This window comes from Cricetulus griseus (genome assembly GCF_003668045.3).
Source record: "Cricetulus griseus strain 17A/GY chromosome 1 unlocalized genomic scaffold, alternate assembly CriGri-PICRH-1.0 chr1_0, whole genome shotgun sequence".
Taxonomy (NCBI): domain Eukaryota; kingdom Metazoa; phylum Chordata; class Mammalia; order Rodentia; family Cricetidae; genus Cricetulus; species Cricetulus griseus.
The window spans coordinates 219,154,275-219,172,233 of NW_023276806.1; the positions used below are offsets into that span (position 1 = coordinate 219,154,275).

Sequence of the window (17,959 nt, forward strand, 5' to 3'; positions counted from 1 at the left end):
AAATATGATATTCTCTTATACTGTAACACTCATCCACTTTATTAAAACAAAACTATAAATCTGTCTGGAATTTTACATTCCAAACAAGGGCAAGGTGTCCTAAGCTATTCCTAATTCATTCTTCTCAGAATTCAAACATCACACTCAGTTTTTTTTTTCAGGAAATGCCCCCCCCACTGCCAAATTTCTTGCATTACAATGAAAGCGTCCTGCTCTCTGGCCCCTAGCTACTCTTATCAGATGAAGCAGAACTCATTGGAGTTTGACTGGGGTGGGAAGAACTGCCTCCCTCCTTCAAGACAATTCACTAGGTTAAAAACAACAACGATAACAACACAAGCCTTTAAGAAGGTGAAGGAAAGGAGAGTGGTGTTTTGTGAGGAGAGTTGCCACTGTCCCCAGCACAGGTCAGCTTTTCTAGCAAGTTTTCAAAGAGACTCATCAACTGTGAAGTCAGTCATAAAATTTCATGCTGCCAACTGCACCCCACGAAGCTGAGCAGGATGATACAACAGCAGCCTTGTACAGAGACAGTCAAATGTTTTCACAAGAGGCCAGTGGAGCCCCCAAGACCTGTGATCACACTATTCCAGCCCTCAAGTAAATGTTAAATTTATTCACCTATGCTGTTCTTAATCATCACACCTCAAAGACCTTCTGAAGCCTTCACAGCAACACATATACTGCCCTAAATCACAAGGGTGATTTGCTAAAATAAACCAGTTTTGCCCCACAAAACCCTTTTATTTTTTCATTCTTCTAAAACTGGAAGCAGTGCCCATAGCATCCAGAGGTCTGACAAAACAAGATGCTCATTTCTGAGCATACCACCAGACAGGTACACCTGAGGAAATTCTGATCTAACTGTTTTATTTCTGACAGAAAAATACAAACATACTGCTCATGGTAGTTCTGGATGGTTCTCAGGATATTTTCTGGTGTAGTGTGGTGTGGTGTGGTGTGTGTGTGTGTGTGTGTGTGTGTGTGTGTGTGTGTGTGTGTGTGTGTGTGTGTGTGTGTAACAGAGTCTCACTAAGTAGCTCCAGCTGACCTTGAACTCATGACCCTCCTGCCTCAGCCTGTCAAATGTTTGGGTTTTAGAATGTGCTTCATGTCCTACTTAGCCACAGTTTCCTCAATCAAATTGCCTAGTTCTCTATGAAAATAATGTTCTTCCAGAAGAAAATGCATATGAAAACGGATGATTTGGAAAAATAGAAGTGCAAAATTTTGCATCTCTCTCTCAATAAATCACACTGTAGTTAGAAAGGTCCTTAAGTAGGAAAAAGCTGAAAGGTGCATAGACAACCAAAAGGCTGATTTGTAGTGAGTGTAGTGTGGAGGATGGCTGTTTCCTTTATTTGAAGCTTGAGTCAAATATTTTATGATTTTCCCCCAAGTTAAGAATCACAGCTGGAGGTTACATGTTGCCTGGATGGGTTCATGTCTGCTTTTTTTGTTTTGTTTTGTTTTTGAGACAGGGTTTCTCTGTGTAGCTTTGGAGGCTGTCCTGGCACTCACTCTGTAGACCAGGCTGGCCTCGAACTCAGAGATCCGCCTGTCTCTGCCTCCCAAGTGCTGGCATTAAAGGCGTGTGCCACCAACGCCGGGCTCTCACGTCTGCTTTTAATGGAAGTTATTTCTAGCTTCTTGTGAAAAACTGGGAGATGCAGAAACATTGGTTCTACATTGCTTTAGGGCTCAAACATCTTGAACTAGGAGGAAGACAGTGTGCATCTGGGCAATGGCCACTAACTGGTCACTACAAGTCTCTACTCCATGTTCACTCATCATCCATTGGGGGTACCCGAGTATGGGCATCACAGAGAACATGGTCAACATAAGAGAACGACTGTGATTCTATCATTGTGTCTTTCTTCTCCCCAACCATTTACCTTTCAGCTACCCCTTCAGTGGTCAAATACCCCACCATGCTCATATCCTCAGAAGTCTCTGGACACAGAGTGCAGTAAGAGTTTGGTAACTGACTCCCTAAGTAACAATGGTGAACACCTGCTAAAATTTATAACAGTAGCAATAGTTTGAGGACCAAGTTCTCAATCTTGTTAGCTCTCTTAAATAAACTAGATGCTAGAGAAATTAAAAGTAGGGCTAGAACCCAAATCAAATTTGAACAGTGAAAATCTGGGTATTTTGAAAATATTTTGAAAATCTGGTTCAATGGAACTTGGTCCTTCCCTGTTTATTTTAGGCCTAAGCTAACAGAGATGTTTACATTTATTAAGGAAGATACATGGTCTTCAATGAGCCAACTCGAGCAAGAACAATATTGTTATTTCTAGTTTCAAAAGAGCCACTCTGTTGCTAGATATTGCGACTCAGCGTGAGTTAAGCATGAGGAAGAATGTATGCGGATCTGATGGCATTTTCAGTGTTCGATTGTGTGACTGACATCCCACCACGACCTTTTAAAAGGACAATTCTTACCTTGTTAATGGCCCCAGATCTCCCGAGTCTTGGCTTCCAGCTTCACTGGGAGTGCTCACTGATTTCGAAGAGGGAGACATAGGGGTTGGGACTAAATAATGAAAATAACAGGTATCCCATGTTAAAAAATGCAGCGGCTGCACTGGGGAAGAGCAGTGTCAGACAAATCAAAACAAATGGGCCCAAATTAAAGTGGTCGTATGGCCAGGAGAGATCAAGATGGGATAAGGAAAAAAAAGGAAAGAAAAGGAAGAAAGTCAAGTGAATTTTTCATATTTTGGAAAATGAAAGTCTGAAATGAATTTAGACAGAATTAACTTAGGGATTCCGAGGCCATGTCCACCTAACGAAGTAAAATGGAGAACCACAATAGCTATCCAGATAGTTCAGCCTCCATTTCTCTGGTAGGAACTATCTAGATAATTCTAATTCTTCACTTTATTTTGTTAGTATAGATGTGACCTATTTAAAAGTTGAGGTGTCTATAAAACTTTAAATATTATGAAATGGATGAGCCTAAATAATTTTAAATGCCCAAGAAGGAGGAGTCATCTCTTGAGTGTCTAATTTAGAGAGAAATGTATGGGTTCATGGTGTCTAAACAACTTTGTGCTAAGACTAAGTGACAGAGAGGAAGGGTAAATGTTGAGCCTGGTAATTTAAAAATCTCTTTCAAAACAAAGGAAAATGCCAGGCTGCTTTATTTTTACATTTAATGAATGGTTTCATCCCAGCCGACTCCACTTCATTTGGGACTGGTTTTCCTTTGTCTCTGGCAGCCCTGGTAGACACTGACACAAGGACTGAAGGAAAGTGCTGAGGGTGGGAGAAAGAAGCTCAAAGGTCCAGGTCAGCTGACAATCCGAGCAAGGACAATAGAGGGAAAACAAAGCAAAAGCCAGGAAACGGAAATGCATTTTCTTTCTCCAGCCTTCACCACAAGCCAAATATCCTTCAGCCACTAGGTGCACCAAATAGGCAAGATGGTGCCAGGCCAGCCAATTGACAAGATTCATATCACATATTCCAAGGAAGCCATGTGCAGAAAGAAACTTCAATACACGAGTATATAAAGGGCTTAAGGTTTTTTTTTTTTTTTCTTTTTTCTCCAAATCTTGTAACACAATGACAGAATTGTCAGGGAGCTGGATATTTTCATGTGGTTCTTCAGTTAATCACCTGATTACCCTTCATGCTAAGGCAGAGGGCAAGTTGGAGAGATGGACGAAAAATTGGTCCCTTGGAAGGAATTCATGGGTAGCTGAGAAAACAGTTATGAACTGGGAATACTCAAGTATTTTGTTTTTAAAGTTTAATTGCCCAGCTTTATGCAGGGTAATGGATAAAAGGATGTACCACAACTGTGTTTAACCAGTGTTGACATAGCAACCACATTTCAAAGACTATTTTGAGGCAAAGATATAATTGATCGATAGATGTCTAATTTATATCACATGTCAGATAAGTACAAAGAAGTTTGCCAACTTCTCACAGATGATCTACCAGCCAAATCCCCCATAGACTATATCTTACATAATAGGAAGATAAACAAAATCTAGTTTTATGAGGGCCTTATCTTAGCAGCAGAGACATGATTTAGTAGACACATTCAGATAGTATGAAATGTTTTTTAGTAGTATTTTGGTTTCATGTTTATCCACTGAATATTTTGTAATACATTCAGTTGGAAATATTCTTTTTAATTATTTCTGTTAATAGGAATAATTGCTTTGCAAGGACAATCCTTTTCCTAATTTAAGTAACTTTGAGAATAAAAAGGATTTAAGTTTAATGTAAAAACCAAGAAAGGAATTAAAAGATGAAACATTTAAATCAGCCCTGATATTGTATTTATTCCTATTCATCATTTAAATGGTTTTGTTTTTAATGTATTGGATATTATGTAGTTTTACAGACACCCTCAGATTATTTTTAGATGTATGGAAAATAAATAATGATAAGTTAAAAAAACACATGAAAGATATACAAGCGAGTGGCAGAATCAGCACATGCAAGCTACCTTTAACAAATAAAAGAAATGATTCAATACCCAAAACTCAGTGATAAAAAGGCTTCATGGACAATCAACTAGAAATGAGTGGGTTGGAGGAGGGGTGTTGCAATGGAAATGCCAACTAACAATGAAATCAAGATACATATGCCAAATAAATTTAAACTTGTTGATCAGCTTCTGCTTTTAAGGTTTTCTGCAAATTTCCTACTGAACACTCTATTTTCATCATGTAATAACTCTTTGACTATAGTGTTCACAGTGTCTACAGCCAGATTAACATTATCTATATAGGCAAAGAGATGTTGGGATTCAGATGTAGACACAGAGAGCAATTTGTTAATGATTAAAATCCCAAGATGTCTTGTCTGTACTTATTTAACAAGTATAAATGAATCTGCTGGTGGCACAAAGGGAAATTATGAGCCTATAATCAGCCAGTACATCAGCAGCACCTGCCCATGACTCCATAAGCATCGTTCCCATTCCTTCCAGCCCTCTCACTTCTAAAAAGTACATGCAGCTAGGACAATAAGCTAGATTTTTTAAACATAGAAAGCAATAATAAAGCTAACATGTAAAAGCACAATAATGCTGGACATGGTATACCTATACAAGTTCTGTTTGAGGGGTAGAAATCAAGCATGGACAAGTACCTAGAGGGGGCTCCGGTGATATCCCAATGCTTTGCAGCAAAGCTTCTGTCTCTCGGCGTTTGCGATCCAGATCTGAGTCGTCTTGAACAGGTTCTTTCTTCTGTTGCAGATCTGCCTAAAAGATTAGATGCCAGCAAGGAGAGTTAGCCACGTAACTAAATGCAAACTTTTCCTTGGTGAAGGGAGCAAAGCTCTATATAGATACAACCATGTGTGGAGAATGAAAACCAGTGTAACTACTCATTTGATAACTGACAGAGGCTCTCTCTTTTGGTTGAAGCCCCCAACCCTGTCTCTATCACATGATATGAAAATCTTTGGGGCTGGTGAGATAATTAAACAGGTAACACTACTTGAGGCCAAGGCTGGCTACCCAAGTTTGAGTTCCAGGACCTGTATGTTGGAAATAGAACCCACCGTGTGCCAGGCAGTGTGGGTCCATGCCTTTGATCCTAGCACTTGGGAGGAGGCATAAGCAGGCTGATTTTTGTGAGTTCCACACCAGCCTGGTCTACAGAGTGAGTTCAAGGATAGCCAAGGCTACACAGAGAAACCCTGTCTTGAAAAACAAAACAAAACAAAAAAACCCATTTGTGTATCACATAAAATATTCACACAAATAAATAAAATGTAGTAACTAGAAATAAAACAAGAAACTTTCAGGGTTTTGGTCATTGCCTCACTCATAATAAATACTTCCAACTCCATCTATGTACCTGATGATTTCATAGTTTCTTTTTCTTAACCATTTCCCATTGTACCTCATTCTCATTATCCATTTACCAACTGATAGGCATCTGAGATGTTTTGATTTCCTGGCTATTGTGAACAGAGTAACAATGAACATGGATGAACAAATATCTCTGTAGTAGAACATAAGGTCTTTGGGATATATGTCCAAGAGAGGTATAGCTACATCATGTGGGAGATCTCCACACTGAATACACCACGAGATCCCTGAAGAAGAGGGGGTGGAACGATACAGAAATAGTGAACGACTACATTGAAACAGCGCTTCCCAGATGCAACAGAGACATTTCACACATGAATTCATAGTGGTTTTGACAGCATTCGCAGATGTGGACACACTCAAGCAAATAACAATATAGTATGGAGTGGGGAAGAATGCATGAATTCCCACCTCTGGCTGAGAGCTATGGGCAGCTGATAGCTACTGGGAGAAGAGAGTCCCAGGATGTGGTACCTGGTATGTAGATCATGTGCCAATGGACAGCCACACCCCCAAGGACATATAGGCAGCAAAAATTAGAATTAATGGGTTTAAAAGATGGGAGCATGGGTCTTGGAGAAGGGGCAAATATGATAAATATAAATTGTATGGAATTCTTAAATAATTAATTAAATTTTTTAAAAAGGCAATGAAGGGAGATATTCTAAGTCAAATTGTAATGAAAGGTATTTGCCCATATCTGCAACAGGTGGAATATTAGTGTCTACCTCACAAGCAACCTTTATGAGCCCACAGAAGTAAAGCTGTCTTGAAGTCTGTCAAGCCAACCATCCTATTAATTATCAGACATCCCATATTCCCTATTGGCATTGGACATCCTAGCAGGTAAATTACCTCAAAGAGCATAATTAATTTCATGTGCTTGAGGCAGAAAGAATTCAGGACAATTTGGCTTGCCCCGATTATAAGAGAAGTGTGTGTTTTTAGGCATCTCTGGGCTCAGCATTTCTGTTTTTATTCACCTTGGCCTGAGAATGCACTTTCATTTTTGCAATCTAGCTGTCATTAGGGAGAGAACTGTCATTTGGTACCTAACTAGAACTGCAGAGAGTCCTAGATGATTTCAGCCTTCTCACGTCACTCCACACTCTGAAAAGGCAATTCTGTCTCTGTCTGAGAAGATATTAAAATTCACATGCCTTTCAAGTTGTAATATTTAAACAACTGAAGCATATTCCATTGTTGACGTGGACAACAAGCAAAGACAGAGCTGAGGGAAAAAAAGATGCTGTAGAATAAGGACCACTATATTCACTTTTCACACAGTTAAAAATAAGGGAAAAGGGAGACATTCTAGAAAGTGGAATAACTACAGGTGTTATTGAAATACAAGTTAAAAAATTTAAAAAAATCCATCTTAGTATTGAAGCATGGAGTAGCATGGTATTTCAGAGGTGGACTTAGTCTCAACTGGACTCTCTGTGTTATTGATAGCAATACAATTGTTCCGTTCATCACAAGGTGACCATGCCTGGATCTGTTCCTGGGGTATAGTACCTAATAAAAATGTGTTTGATGAATGACTTTGGCAGGCATTATTTTATGCTCCAAAAATTCTTGCTGAAAGTATCTTTTAGGTTAACTTCTCTCAGCCACACCCCATTTAGGGACCTTGTCCTTCAGAACACTACTGTGAGAACAGGGTATTTAGAGGTCTAGAAACCCAGAGCTTACAAAAGCCACTTCTGTCAACAAATATGTATACATGGAAATGAGATGCAAGAATGGAGATGTCACAGAGTAAATGAAATGTCCTGCCTATCCTTTCCTTTTAAATGAACTTGGGAATAGTAGACCTAACTTCTGTCATAGCACCCTCTGTGGAAAGGTACAGTGCTGGTTTGGGGTTTGAGATTTATTCTAATTTTAAATGGTAGCCATTCAAGAAATATAATAGAGGTCAAATTATGTGTCAAAATGGGCAATATACATTGTACCAAAACAGTATCTCCAAATTTCCACTTCTTCAACATGGGTGTATATGCAACTCACTGTTTTTCTTGTCTACTTTTACAAGATGATTTTTTTTACATTGACTTATTTTAGTTTGCAGGGCTTTAGAGTGGGAGTGGACATGTGTTGTGGCATGTGTGTAATGGGCAGAGGAAAACTTTCGGGAGTTGGTTCTCTCCTTCCACCGTGTGGAAACTGGGGCTTGAACTCAAGTCATCATTCTTGGTGGCAGGTATATACACCTGCTGAGCCATCCCACAAGCCCACATCTTTAGTGTGTGTGTGTGTGTGTGTGTGTGTGTGTGTGTGTGTGTGTGTGTGTGTGTGTCTGTGAGAAAGAGAGAGAGAGAGAGAGAGAGAGAGAGAGAGAGAGAGAGAGAGACGGAGAGAGACACAGAGAGAGACACACAGAGAGAGTCAGAGCGACAGAGACAGAGAGATTAGGGGCATGCCTGCATGTCAGCTTGAGTGTAGAGGTCAGAATGCAACTTTTGGAAGATTATCTCTGTTAACGTTGTTGGGGGCAGGGTCTCCCTTATTGTGCCTGCCATGCTTGCCACAATGTGGACTCCAGGCTACCACATCTGGCTTTTTAAGGTAGGTTCCAGAGGTTGTACTCAGGTTGCCTGGCTTGAGGGGCTCGTGCTTTTACCAGGCAAGTCATCCTGCCAGCTCTATTTCTGCCTTTCTTAATTCTTAAGAAGCAATCATCATACTGGGATATACTAATGAGGACATGTGTTCATCTAGGCTTACTGACGCTTAGGAAAGCTCTCAGTTCCCCAAGCTGAGCACAAGAACTTAACAGGCAGATGGCCAGAGCTTATCAGAAACAAGCCAGTTATCACTGAGTGCCCTACACAGAACAAGGCATAATCTCTTTAAAGAGACTGTCACTAGTGCCCTAGTAACGAACCTTACGATTCTCTCCAGTAAGAACTACAGGATCCTGCCCTATTTTAGTGACTCACCGTGGACTAATTTTGCAATACTAGTAATTAAAAAGACAAAAGATGCCTTCTCCAGAAAACGATATTTTTGTTTGTCAGATATAATCACAGCTGAGACCCAGATAGGATAATGAATGAAAGACAATTTGCCATCTGAGAGCTGTCAATCACTTCTCCAAGACAGTTCCACATTAGAGAACAAGTGAAGACAGGGCAGGAAACCCCAACCTGCCCCGGCTTCTAGCAGCAGTTCAGCATGAAGCCAAGGTCAGGGTGGCCCCATTAGGTTCACCTCACTGCATTGAAGCCAAGTTTTCCTGAAATTGGACCTGTGTCTTAAAGGGTGTCTACTATATTTACTTTTAAATCAGATTTCAGTCATGATACCATGACCAAGAAAGCAACTGGCATCCAAAGCAATACAGTGTGTTTCAGCCCTGCAGCTTTCTCAGCTGTCAGAGATAATACACCCTGGTGGTCCTAATTCCCTCTTCCTTCCAGAATCACAGACAGGAAGTCATCCAGGTTAGCACCAAAGGGTATTTTGTTCCATTTCAATTCTGAATCATTTTGTTTCATTTAAAGTTTGAGCCTAAATAAAGTATACAAAAAGTCAAACTTAAATTCTTTTTTTAACAATTTTTATTAATTTTTATTTAAATTAAGAACAATCTTATTTTACATACCAATCCCAGTTCCCTCTCTCTTAGGTCCTCCCATCCCCCTCTCAACAAATCCCCATCCCACCCCCCCATCCATTCCCAGGGAAAGTGAGGCCTCCCATGGGGGATTATCAAAGTCTGTCACATCATTTGGGGCAGGACCTAAGTCCTCCCCGTTGTATCTAGGCTGAAAGAGTGTTTCTCCACAGGAATGGGCTCCCCAAGCCCATACATACACTAGGGATAAAAACTGGTTCCACTACCAGAGACCCCATAGACTGTCCAGCCCCCCCCCATGACACCCACATTCAGGAGGTCTGGTTTGGTCTTACGCTGGTTCCCCGTGTGAAACTGAGATCCATGAGCTCCCACTTGCTCAGGTCAGCTGTTTCTGTGGGCTCTCCCAACAGAGTCTTGACCCCTTTGCTCATCCCTCCTCTCTTTCTCTACAACTGGATTCCAGGACTTTGGCTCCGCGCTTAGCTGTGAATCACTGATTCTGCTTCCATCAGCAAACTTAAACTATTAAGGCAATTTCTAACTCTTTACAAACAACACAAAAGTCAGAATATCTCAACCCAGGCAGCTTTGATCATGGCAGGAGATGGGCTGTGAAGGTGACAGTAGATAGGGCATTGCATAACCTGTGAGTCAGAGATTCCAAAGGAATCTGCAGGGCAGAATGCTAGATAGTTGAAAATAATGTTCAAATCTGTGTTTTCAGTAGCCGCCCCAAACAGCTTGTATGTCTACTTGTTCTGTTAATATTCTTTCGTTGGGCATATACTATGTGGTAAAATGTGTGTTAGACACAAAATAAAATAAAAAACAAAAACAACGTAGAGACCTATTCTTGAAAATTCCTGTCTCTAGAGGAGTCAGAGGTAGCTTTCTGTAGTAAAGGACAGAGACATCAGAGACAAAAACTGAAAGATGTATAGGGTGTGTGCAATTAATTGCCAGGTGAAGGACAATATGAGAGAAAGGGAATAAACTTGCTGTCAGGAGAGTGTGGTCAGTCCCCAGAGGATTATGTAAACACAGATTGGGTATCCCCAATCTGAAATGCAAAAGTTTCTGAGTTTCAACATGATTCCAGAATGTGTAATTCTATACCATGAAATTTTGTTTAATGAAAAATATTTTAAACATGTGTATAAGGTGTTTGTGAAACATAAATGACTTTCATGTATAAACTTCTTAGGTCTCCCAACACATTTCCAACCTGTGTACATGTAAACATTCCCAAATCTGAAAAAACAAAATCCAAAGCAGGAAGCATTTTTGATCTGATGCATTTCAGAGATGTGACTGGAATGCAGTTTTAGAGAGACAAGAAGTTGGGGAGGAAAGCATTCGATCACTCTTCCAGGTCGTGATGGTACTTGTAGATTGCAGGAACAGACTGACCCCAGGTTCTGAGTTAGAACCTGGTGGCTGGTGACAGGATCCCTCTTAATGCTAGAGACAAAAGAGGGCTCCTCGTATATATCAAGGTTACTTCTTCATTTGAAAAAGATTGGGATAAATTAGTTACATATTTCTCTCATATATAAAATAGTGTAACCTCTGGGCTGGAGAGATAGCACAGCAGTTCAGAGTACCTACTATGTTTGCAAAGGAGCTGAGTTGTTCCCAGCACCCACATCCAGTGGCTATAAAGGTCTATAACTCCAGCTCCAGGGTCCAGGGTGGGGAATTCTACACTTCTGGTATCTATAGGAATCTGATCTCAAATGTATTTACACACACACACACACACACACACACACACACACACACACACACACACACACACACACAGTTTTTTCAAAAAAAATAAACATTTAAAAAACCACTGTAACCTCACGAGGGTACTTGGAATATGAGATCCCATCCTGATCAAGGTATACTTATACATCCATCTTATGGGCTCCTCTATTCACTGGCCATAGGTCTCAGAAGCATAGTAAGAACTGTTTATCACTGTGGAGTTTAATCTTGATTGGCATCTTGATGGGATTTATAATCACCTAGGAGACACATCTCTAGGCTTGTCTATGAAGGTGTGTCCAGAGACAAAAACCTGGGCTGATGTTCTGAGCTTAATAAAAGGGAGAGTACAAATGGGGTACCAGCATTCATCTCTCTCTGGCTCCTACTGTGGACATAATGTGACAAGCTGCCTCATGCTCTCATCATCACAACTAAAGCAGAACTTTTTGCTATGCCTTTCCCACCTTGAAAAACTTTTTCCCCTTAAACTGAGCCAGAAGAAACCCTTCCCTCTGCTAGTATTCAGGCATCTGTACTGGCCTGTCCTTGGGTTCTGACAGAATACACCCTGAGCTGGAGCCACTGAGAGCACCACCTGTACATATTCACTATGTTCCCTTTTAAAAGGGCCCCGCTCCGTCTCTCTCTCTCTCTCTCTCTCTCTCTCTCTCTCTCTCTCTCTCTCTCTCTCTCTCTCTCTCTCTCTCTCTCTCTCTCCTTCCTACTCCTCCTGTCTCCAGATGGTGGTCTCCTCTTCCTTTCCCCCTTTTTATGATCCCTTTCCCTAATAAACATACCCTCTGCTTGAACCCTGTTGCCTGGCATCTTTCTCTCACTGCTTTTCTTAAATTACAACACCCTCAAGGTGTCTTTGCCAGGTCACAGCAATGAGAAACGTTACTATGATTCACTGACCCATTTCTCTGTGCTATTCATCGCTCTCTAGAGTCTTTTGGAATTTATACAGAATTCTATCAAGAAGGCAAGTTCCCAGAGGCCCTCACTAAAGGTCTCTGAGCCACATACAATGCAAAAGCCCTTGTGTGTAACCACCGGGCTTAATGCTATCTGTCTGATGGCACTGGCTGTTCAGAACAGGTGGAGCCAGAACCATTTGCAAAGGATATTTGAACAGGGATGTGAGATGGCTCCTCCATGCATGTGGTGACTTTAATTAGATGTCACTCATACTCTCAGGCTTGAATACTTGGTCCTCAGTTGATGTGACTGTTCAGGGAGGCATAGGGGTTTTGGTCTTGCTGAAGGAAGTGTGTCACTGGAGGCCAGCTTTGAGGTTTCAAATGCCTTCCCCATCCCAAGTTTACTCTCTCTGTTTGAAGTATGAGCCTGTGAGCACTCAGTGTTTCCTGTTGCCATGCTCCCCCTTAGTCAGCACCCCCACCATGATAGTGATGGGTTCTTATCTCTCTGGAGATGTAAGCCTTAAATATTAAATAACACTTCTATAAGTAGCCTGATTATCTTAAGTCCAATCACTGGGACCCACATAGGAGAAGGAGTGAATGGGCTGCACCCGTTTGCTATAGCACACAAATGCCCCGCTCTCATTCACCCACCACATCAACAGACAAGTGGTTTTTGCTTGTTTGTTTTAGAGATGGTTAAATGACACAATGGAAAGAGCTTCTCAAGGGATACCAGATTGTGCAGAGACATTTAAAGCCAGAGCAGAACTTAATACAATACAGCCAGTGCATCCCAAAGTTGAGCCGTGGTTTGAATCTTCTGAATGGAAGTGTAGGACTATGAGTTGCCCTGGTGACTTCGAGCGGCCCTGTCAGTTAGGAAATGGATGCCCTTCCCCTATAATGAGATTGATTGATGACTGCCTTAAATGTCATCATAGAGCTTTTATCTAGTAGCTGATGGAAGCAGAAGCAGAGATTCACAGCCAAGTACTGAGAACTCCTGGAATCCAGTTGCAGAGAGGAGTGATGAGCAAATGGGCCAAGACCATGCTGGGGAAACCCACAGAGACAGCTGACCTGAACAAGCAGGAGCTCATGGACCCAAAACAAGCACCCCGAATGTGGGTGTCAGTTAGGAGGCCTGGGCAGTCTATGGGGCCTCTGGCAGTGGAACCATTATTTATCCCTAGTGCACAAATGGGCTTTGGGACCCCATTCCCTATGGAGGAACACTCTCTCAGCTTAGATACACGGGGGAGGGCCTAGTCCTGCCCCAAATGATGTGAAAGACTTTGATGATCCCCCATGGGAGGTCTCACCCTCCCTGTGGAGTGGATGGAGGGTTTTTGGGGGGAAGGGGAGGATGGGAGGGAGAGGGAACTGAGATTGGCATGTAAAATAAGATAGTTTTAATTTAAATAAAATTAATTAAAAAAGAAATGGAGCCGGGCATTGGTGGCACACGCCTTTAATCCCACCACTCGGGAGGCAGAGGCAGGAGGATCTCTGTGAGTTCGAGGCTGCCTAGTCTCCAGAGCGAGTGCCAGGATAGGCTCCAAAGCTACACAGAGAAATCCTGTCTCAAAAAATCAAAAAAAAAAAAAAGAAAGAAATGGAGACAGTGAGTCCTTTTGTAATTTGAATTTCAGAGGCTTGTGGAGGCCTGAAACATGCAGAAAGAAGCCCCTGGAAGCTCTGTTTGCTATGCAGGGGGTGAGACCTTTACTCCTCAAAACTGCCTGGTATACCAGAAAAAAAAGAAAGAAAGAAAGAAAGAGAGCCAGAGAGAGAAAGGAAGGAAAAACAGCTTCAATTTGATTGGTTGGCCCATGATTCTCCCAAGGCAAAATAAAAAAGAGCGGACAGCCTAATTTGGAGCGAGATTTCCTATATCACATCACACTTCATAGTAATTCTGTGAAATTCAAGTTGGATATTAGAATGTCAGTGTAAAAGAAAACCCATTATTAGCAAGGAATAGCAGGCACTTTAAAGATACAGTAGCTGTTGACATTTGAAAGAAGGGAAACACAATCACACAATGCCTTTTCCTCCCCACGGAAATGAGTAGCCATTCCTTGTCAGTTCTCACCTCGGTTTCAGCTACAACCTGCATACAGAGTAGCAAAGATCTCCCAGGGAAATCATTGTGTAGGATATCAAGGACACACACACTATCACATCAGTCATCATGTGCAGCCCAAAGAGATGGGGGAAGCCATAAGGCTAAACTGCAACTGCAATTATTGGGAAATGATAAACATTGTAAATCTGTTATTTTACTCTTAAACTTGTAGAATGAAACAGTATTTATTTAGACTACGAGGCATCAAAGCACTTTCTTCTTCCTGCAAAAAACAGTCTCTGTGTGGGGAGCAGTCCCAGTTTCTCTCTGGGTGGGCATATCACCCTGTTCAAAGTTTCCTGTCTAGAAAACTATTCACAAGTATCTGCCATCTGGTTTCTGTGCATCAGTTGGGCAGTTTCTACACCGTCACAACAAATTGGAGAGTAAAAAATGCACCACTTCTCAGACTGAGATGGTAGAAGACATATGACAGGCTTTGAATTTGGGCTCAGGAGTCTTTGACTTGAGTTTACCAAGAGAAAAGCTGTCTTGCCCCTGGGTCCTTGCTATTTGGTGATATAAAGAAGAAAACTTTTAGTGACAGTAGAACGCCTCCTTCTGCTGAAACGCCTAACACTGTACTCTATCTTACTCACCCACCCTCCTAATGGTTCCTTCTTAACCAAGCTGAGGATTCTTATTGGCCATGGGAAATGCACACTGTGTAGGAATCACTGGAAATCCACTGACATTGGATCCACTTTGTCTTCTAGAATGTTCATACTGTTAGGTTTATACAAAATTAAATAAATAAGACTTTTGTTTTTTCTTTCTTTCTCAACACTAACACAGGTATGAACTATATCCTAAGTTTCAGGCAGTGGGAGGGGAGCCCATCCTAATCTTAGCAGTTCCATGAAGTAAAACCAATCGTTGTTCCCAAAATAGAAAACAGCCCATAAAGAATAAAGAATATCTAATGACAAAGAGATCATGGACCACCCTCAGGGTTCTTTCAAGTCCAGGGTAACCCGGCTTGTAGACTTTTGAGCCATTTATGAGCCATTGCTCACGTGACACCTGTCATCACTTATCAAGGAGAGATGACCTCTCCCTTCAGAGTGTGTGGATGCACGTTCACACACTTGATTCAGATTTCTCTCGAGGGTCCTATTTGTCCACCTAACTGATTCCTTGAATCCCAGTGACCCTTTGACCCCACAACACCCCAATCGAGCCTCACCTCTTTCCTTTTCCTCTCTTCCTCCTTCCGTTTCTTCTCCTCTCTTATCTGGGCCAAGCGCTGCTTTTTGCGCTCCAGCTCTGCTTTGAGGTCGCTCTTGTCAGACATTGTTGCTTCCTTGGAGAAAAGGAGGGAGAGAAAGTGACACTCTCTAAGTAATCTTTTTTTGCTGTCATTGCAAAATAATTTAAAAGGAAATGCAGCTTGCAAATGTGACTAGGGGTAATAATAGGCTGTATTATTTGGTCTGTGTTGAGGAAGAGAAAGAGCTTAGGTTTGGTCTCACTCTGTGATTCCTTTTCTATTATGTATCCGTAAATGCTGAAGAAATTTGATGTTGTCATCAGGGTTGAAAAAGAACAGCACTGCACTTCCAGGGGAGCAACACGCTTTCTGCACAAGTTTCTTCACAGATAAACAAAGGAGTCAGTGAAGATCAAAAAGGAATCAGCATGATGACTTCAGGTTTGGATGCTAACGGAGCAATATATCTCCAAACTGCACAAAGAAAATGGCCTGTCAGGAGCCCTAGAGTGTGCCCAGCTCAGGTGTCTGCGGACTGGATAAACATGGAGCTTAGCGAAACTTCATTTTGCCTGATAGGATATGCATCCTGAAATGCTAATTTTTTCTGTAAACTCCTCCCACTGTCACACTTAATTTCATCTCCTAAACAACACTATTTCTATGAACTTTCATTGCATACTGAATGCAATATTCTTTATTTTGGCACTGACCTCTTTCACATAAAGGGTGTTGATATATACACAAGAAATAGGAGTTACCCTTGTGTTGACCTCTTAGGAAAATTTATCCACATAGGGGTCAATTTTATTTATCTTTTTATAAAATACTCATTTCATGTGTATGATTGTTTTGCCTCCATGTACATATGTGTACCACATGCATTTTTGAATCTGCAGAGGCCAATCGAGGGTGTTAGATTTCTTGGAACTGGAGTTCCAGGTGGTTGTGAGCTGTGTGGGTGCTGAGACTTGAACCTGAGTCCTCTGCAATATCAGCAAGTGTGCTAACTGCTAAGCTATCTTTCCAGCTCTGAAGTTTGTTTAACTTTAGTGTTGCCATGACAATGTTCATGATAATAGGACCAGAAGCATTTTCAAATACAAGAGGCTTGGAGAAGACTGTTATCAGTTACCAATGATAATATTTTCTTTCATCTTTCTTCCCGGAAGCAAGTAAGTATGAAACCCATAGAATTGAAAGCTTTCTAGAACTTAAAGAGTAGAACTTAAAGCCAAGTTTTCATGTACTGTGATCTACTACATATACCCAAGCCCTGAAGTTTAAGGTCAAAGTACCGCACACCAAAACAAATCAACCAACAAATAAATAACAAAGGTCTAAGGGCAGAGACAAAGGCAAGCATAGTGGTGCCAGAAGAACTCAAACTGGATGTCTAGCAATATCAGGAACTCACAAATGAAAGGAAGATGTGGACATGCAAAGATGTGGAAAAAGAAGAAGCCTTTGGAGGGTGTACACACCCTCCAAAGAAGCCTGGAGGGTGTGTACAAGAGAAGTGAGGAATCCAGATAAAGAAATAGAAACTTCAGTGTGTGTGTGTGTGTGTGTGTGTGTGTGTGTGTGTGTGTGTGTGTGTGTGTGTGTGTGTGTAGAAGCAATGACAAAGCCTGAGAGAAACAGAAAAATAAGTTCTATTTGATATAGTCAGCCAATCACGGAAGTTTTCTGAAAGGGAAAGGGACAAAATAAAAAAGGAATTTGCTCAACCTATTCTTGTTCCTGCCTGTATGACAATAGGAGCAGCCACTAGAAATTAGGCAAGCTTCTGGGAGACTGGTGCTGGCATCATTGATTTTGCTGCCCCCACCCTGGGGAGGAAGTGGAATCAGAGGCAGCAGTGAAGACTATGGCTTGCATGGCCAGGGGATGGAGCCCTTCATGGAGGCCTGAAGGAAAGGAGAAAAATTCTACAATGTTTTAACTTCCAGAAAGCAAAGACGATGGCACAGATCCTGGAAGGAGAAGACCAAGATGGAAATACCAAACAAAACAATCTATGCATAACAACCAACAATCTGTGTAATACAGCCACACAGACAATAAATCACAATAGAACCCAGGGACAGAAGCTCTGGAATAAAGCTTGAAGCCCTTCACCTATACAGGACTTAAACCCAGAGCCAAAAATCCATAGCCAAGTAGATAGTTTGAGGAGAGTAGAGAGGAATTGCCTGCCCCAGCGATAGCTCCAACTGGCAGAGAGCGTTCATGGTGGAGTGAGGATCCAGAGTTACATTTTTGATCATTACTCTTCCTTTCTTAGTTTGAAAAGTTACAGAATTAACAGTGAAATGCTGGTGACTAGCAATATTCAACCGCAAGATGAGCGATGCCTCTCAGGGAAAAGGAATGATGCTACTTATAAACACTGTCTGAAAGGTTACCTTGCTCTTCACCAGTGGGGACTGATCTATTGTAATTGATGTGCTTTAAAGTTTTCTTTGTACAAAGTATAATATATAACATAACATAACGTAACATAACA

The 17,959-nt window shown here is 41.4% G+C and overlaps 1 protein-coding gene across 6 annotated transcripts in view; it reads right to left on the reverse strand.

The window, feature by feature from the left end:
• Positions 1 to 15,534, reverse strand: part of Dync1i1 (dynein cytoplasmic 1 intermediate chain 1) — a 270,227-nt gene extending 254,693 nt beyond the window's left edge. For 2 of the 6 annotated variants that reach the window (XM_035451088.1, XM_035451086.1), the window contains exons 1-3: positions 15,427 to 15,534; positions 5,116 to 5,230; positions 2,449 to 2,506 (exon numbers count right to left, since the gene is read on the reverse strand). In XM_035451088.1, coding sequence (XP_035306979.1) covers positions 2,449 to 2,506; positions 5,116 to 5,230; positions 15,427 to 15,534 — 281 coding nt within the window. Of the gene's footprint in view, positions 1 to 2,448; positions 2,591 to 5,115; positions 5,231 to 15,426 lie in introns of all 6 variants that reach the window. The other 4 variants (XM_035451087.1, XM_035451085.1, XM_035451084.1 and 1 more) reach the window with 2 other exon arrangements.
• Positions 15,535 to 17,959: the final 2,425 nt, after the last annotated feature.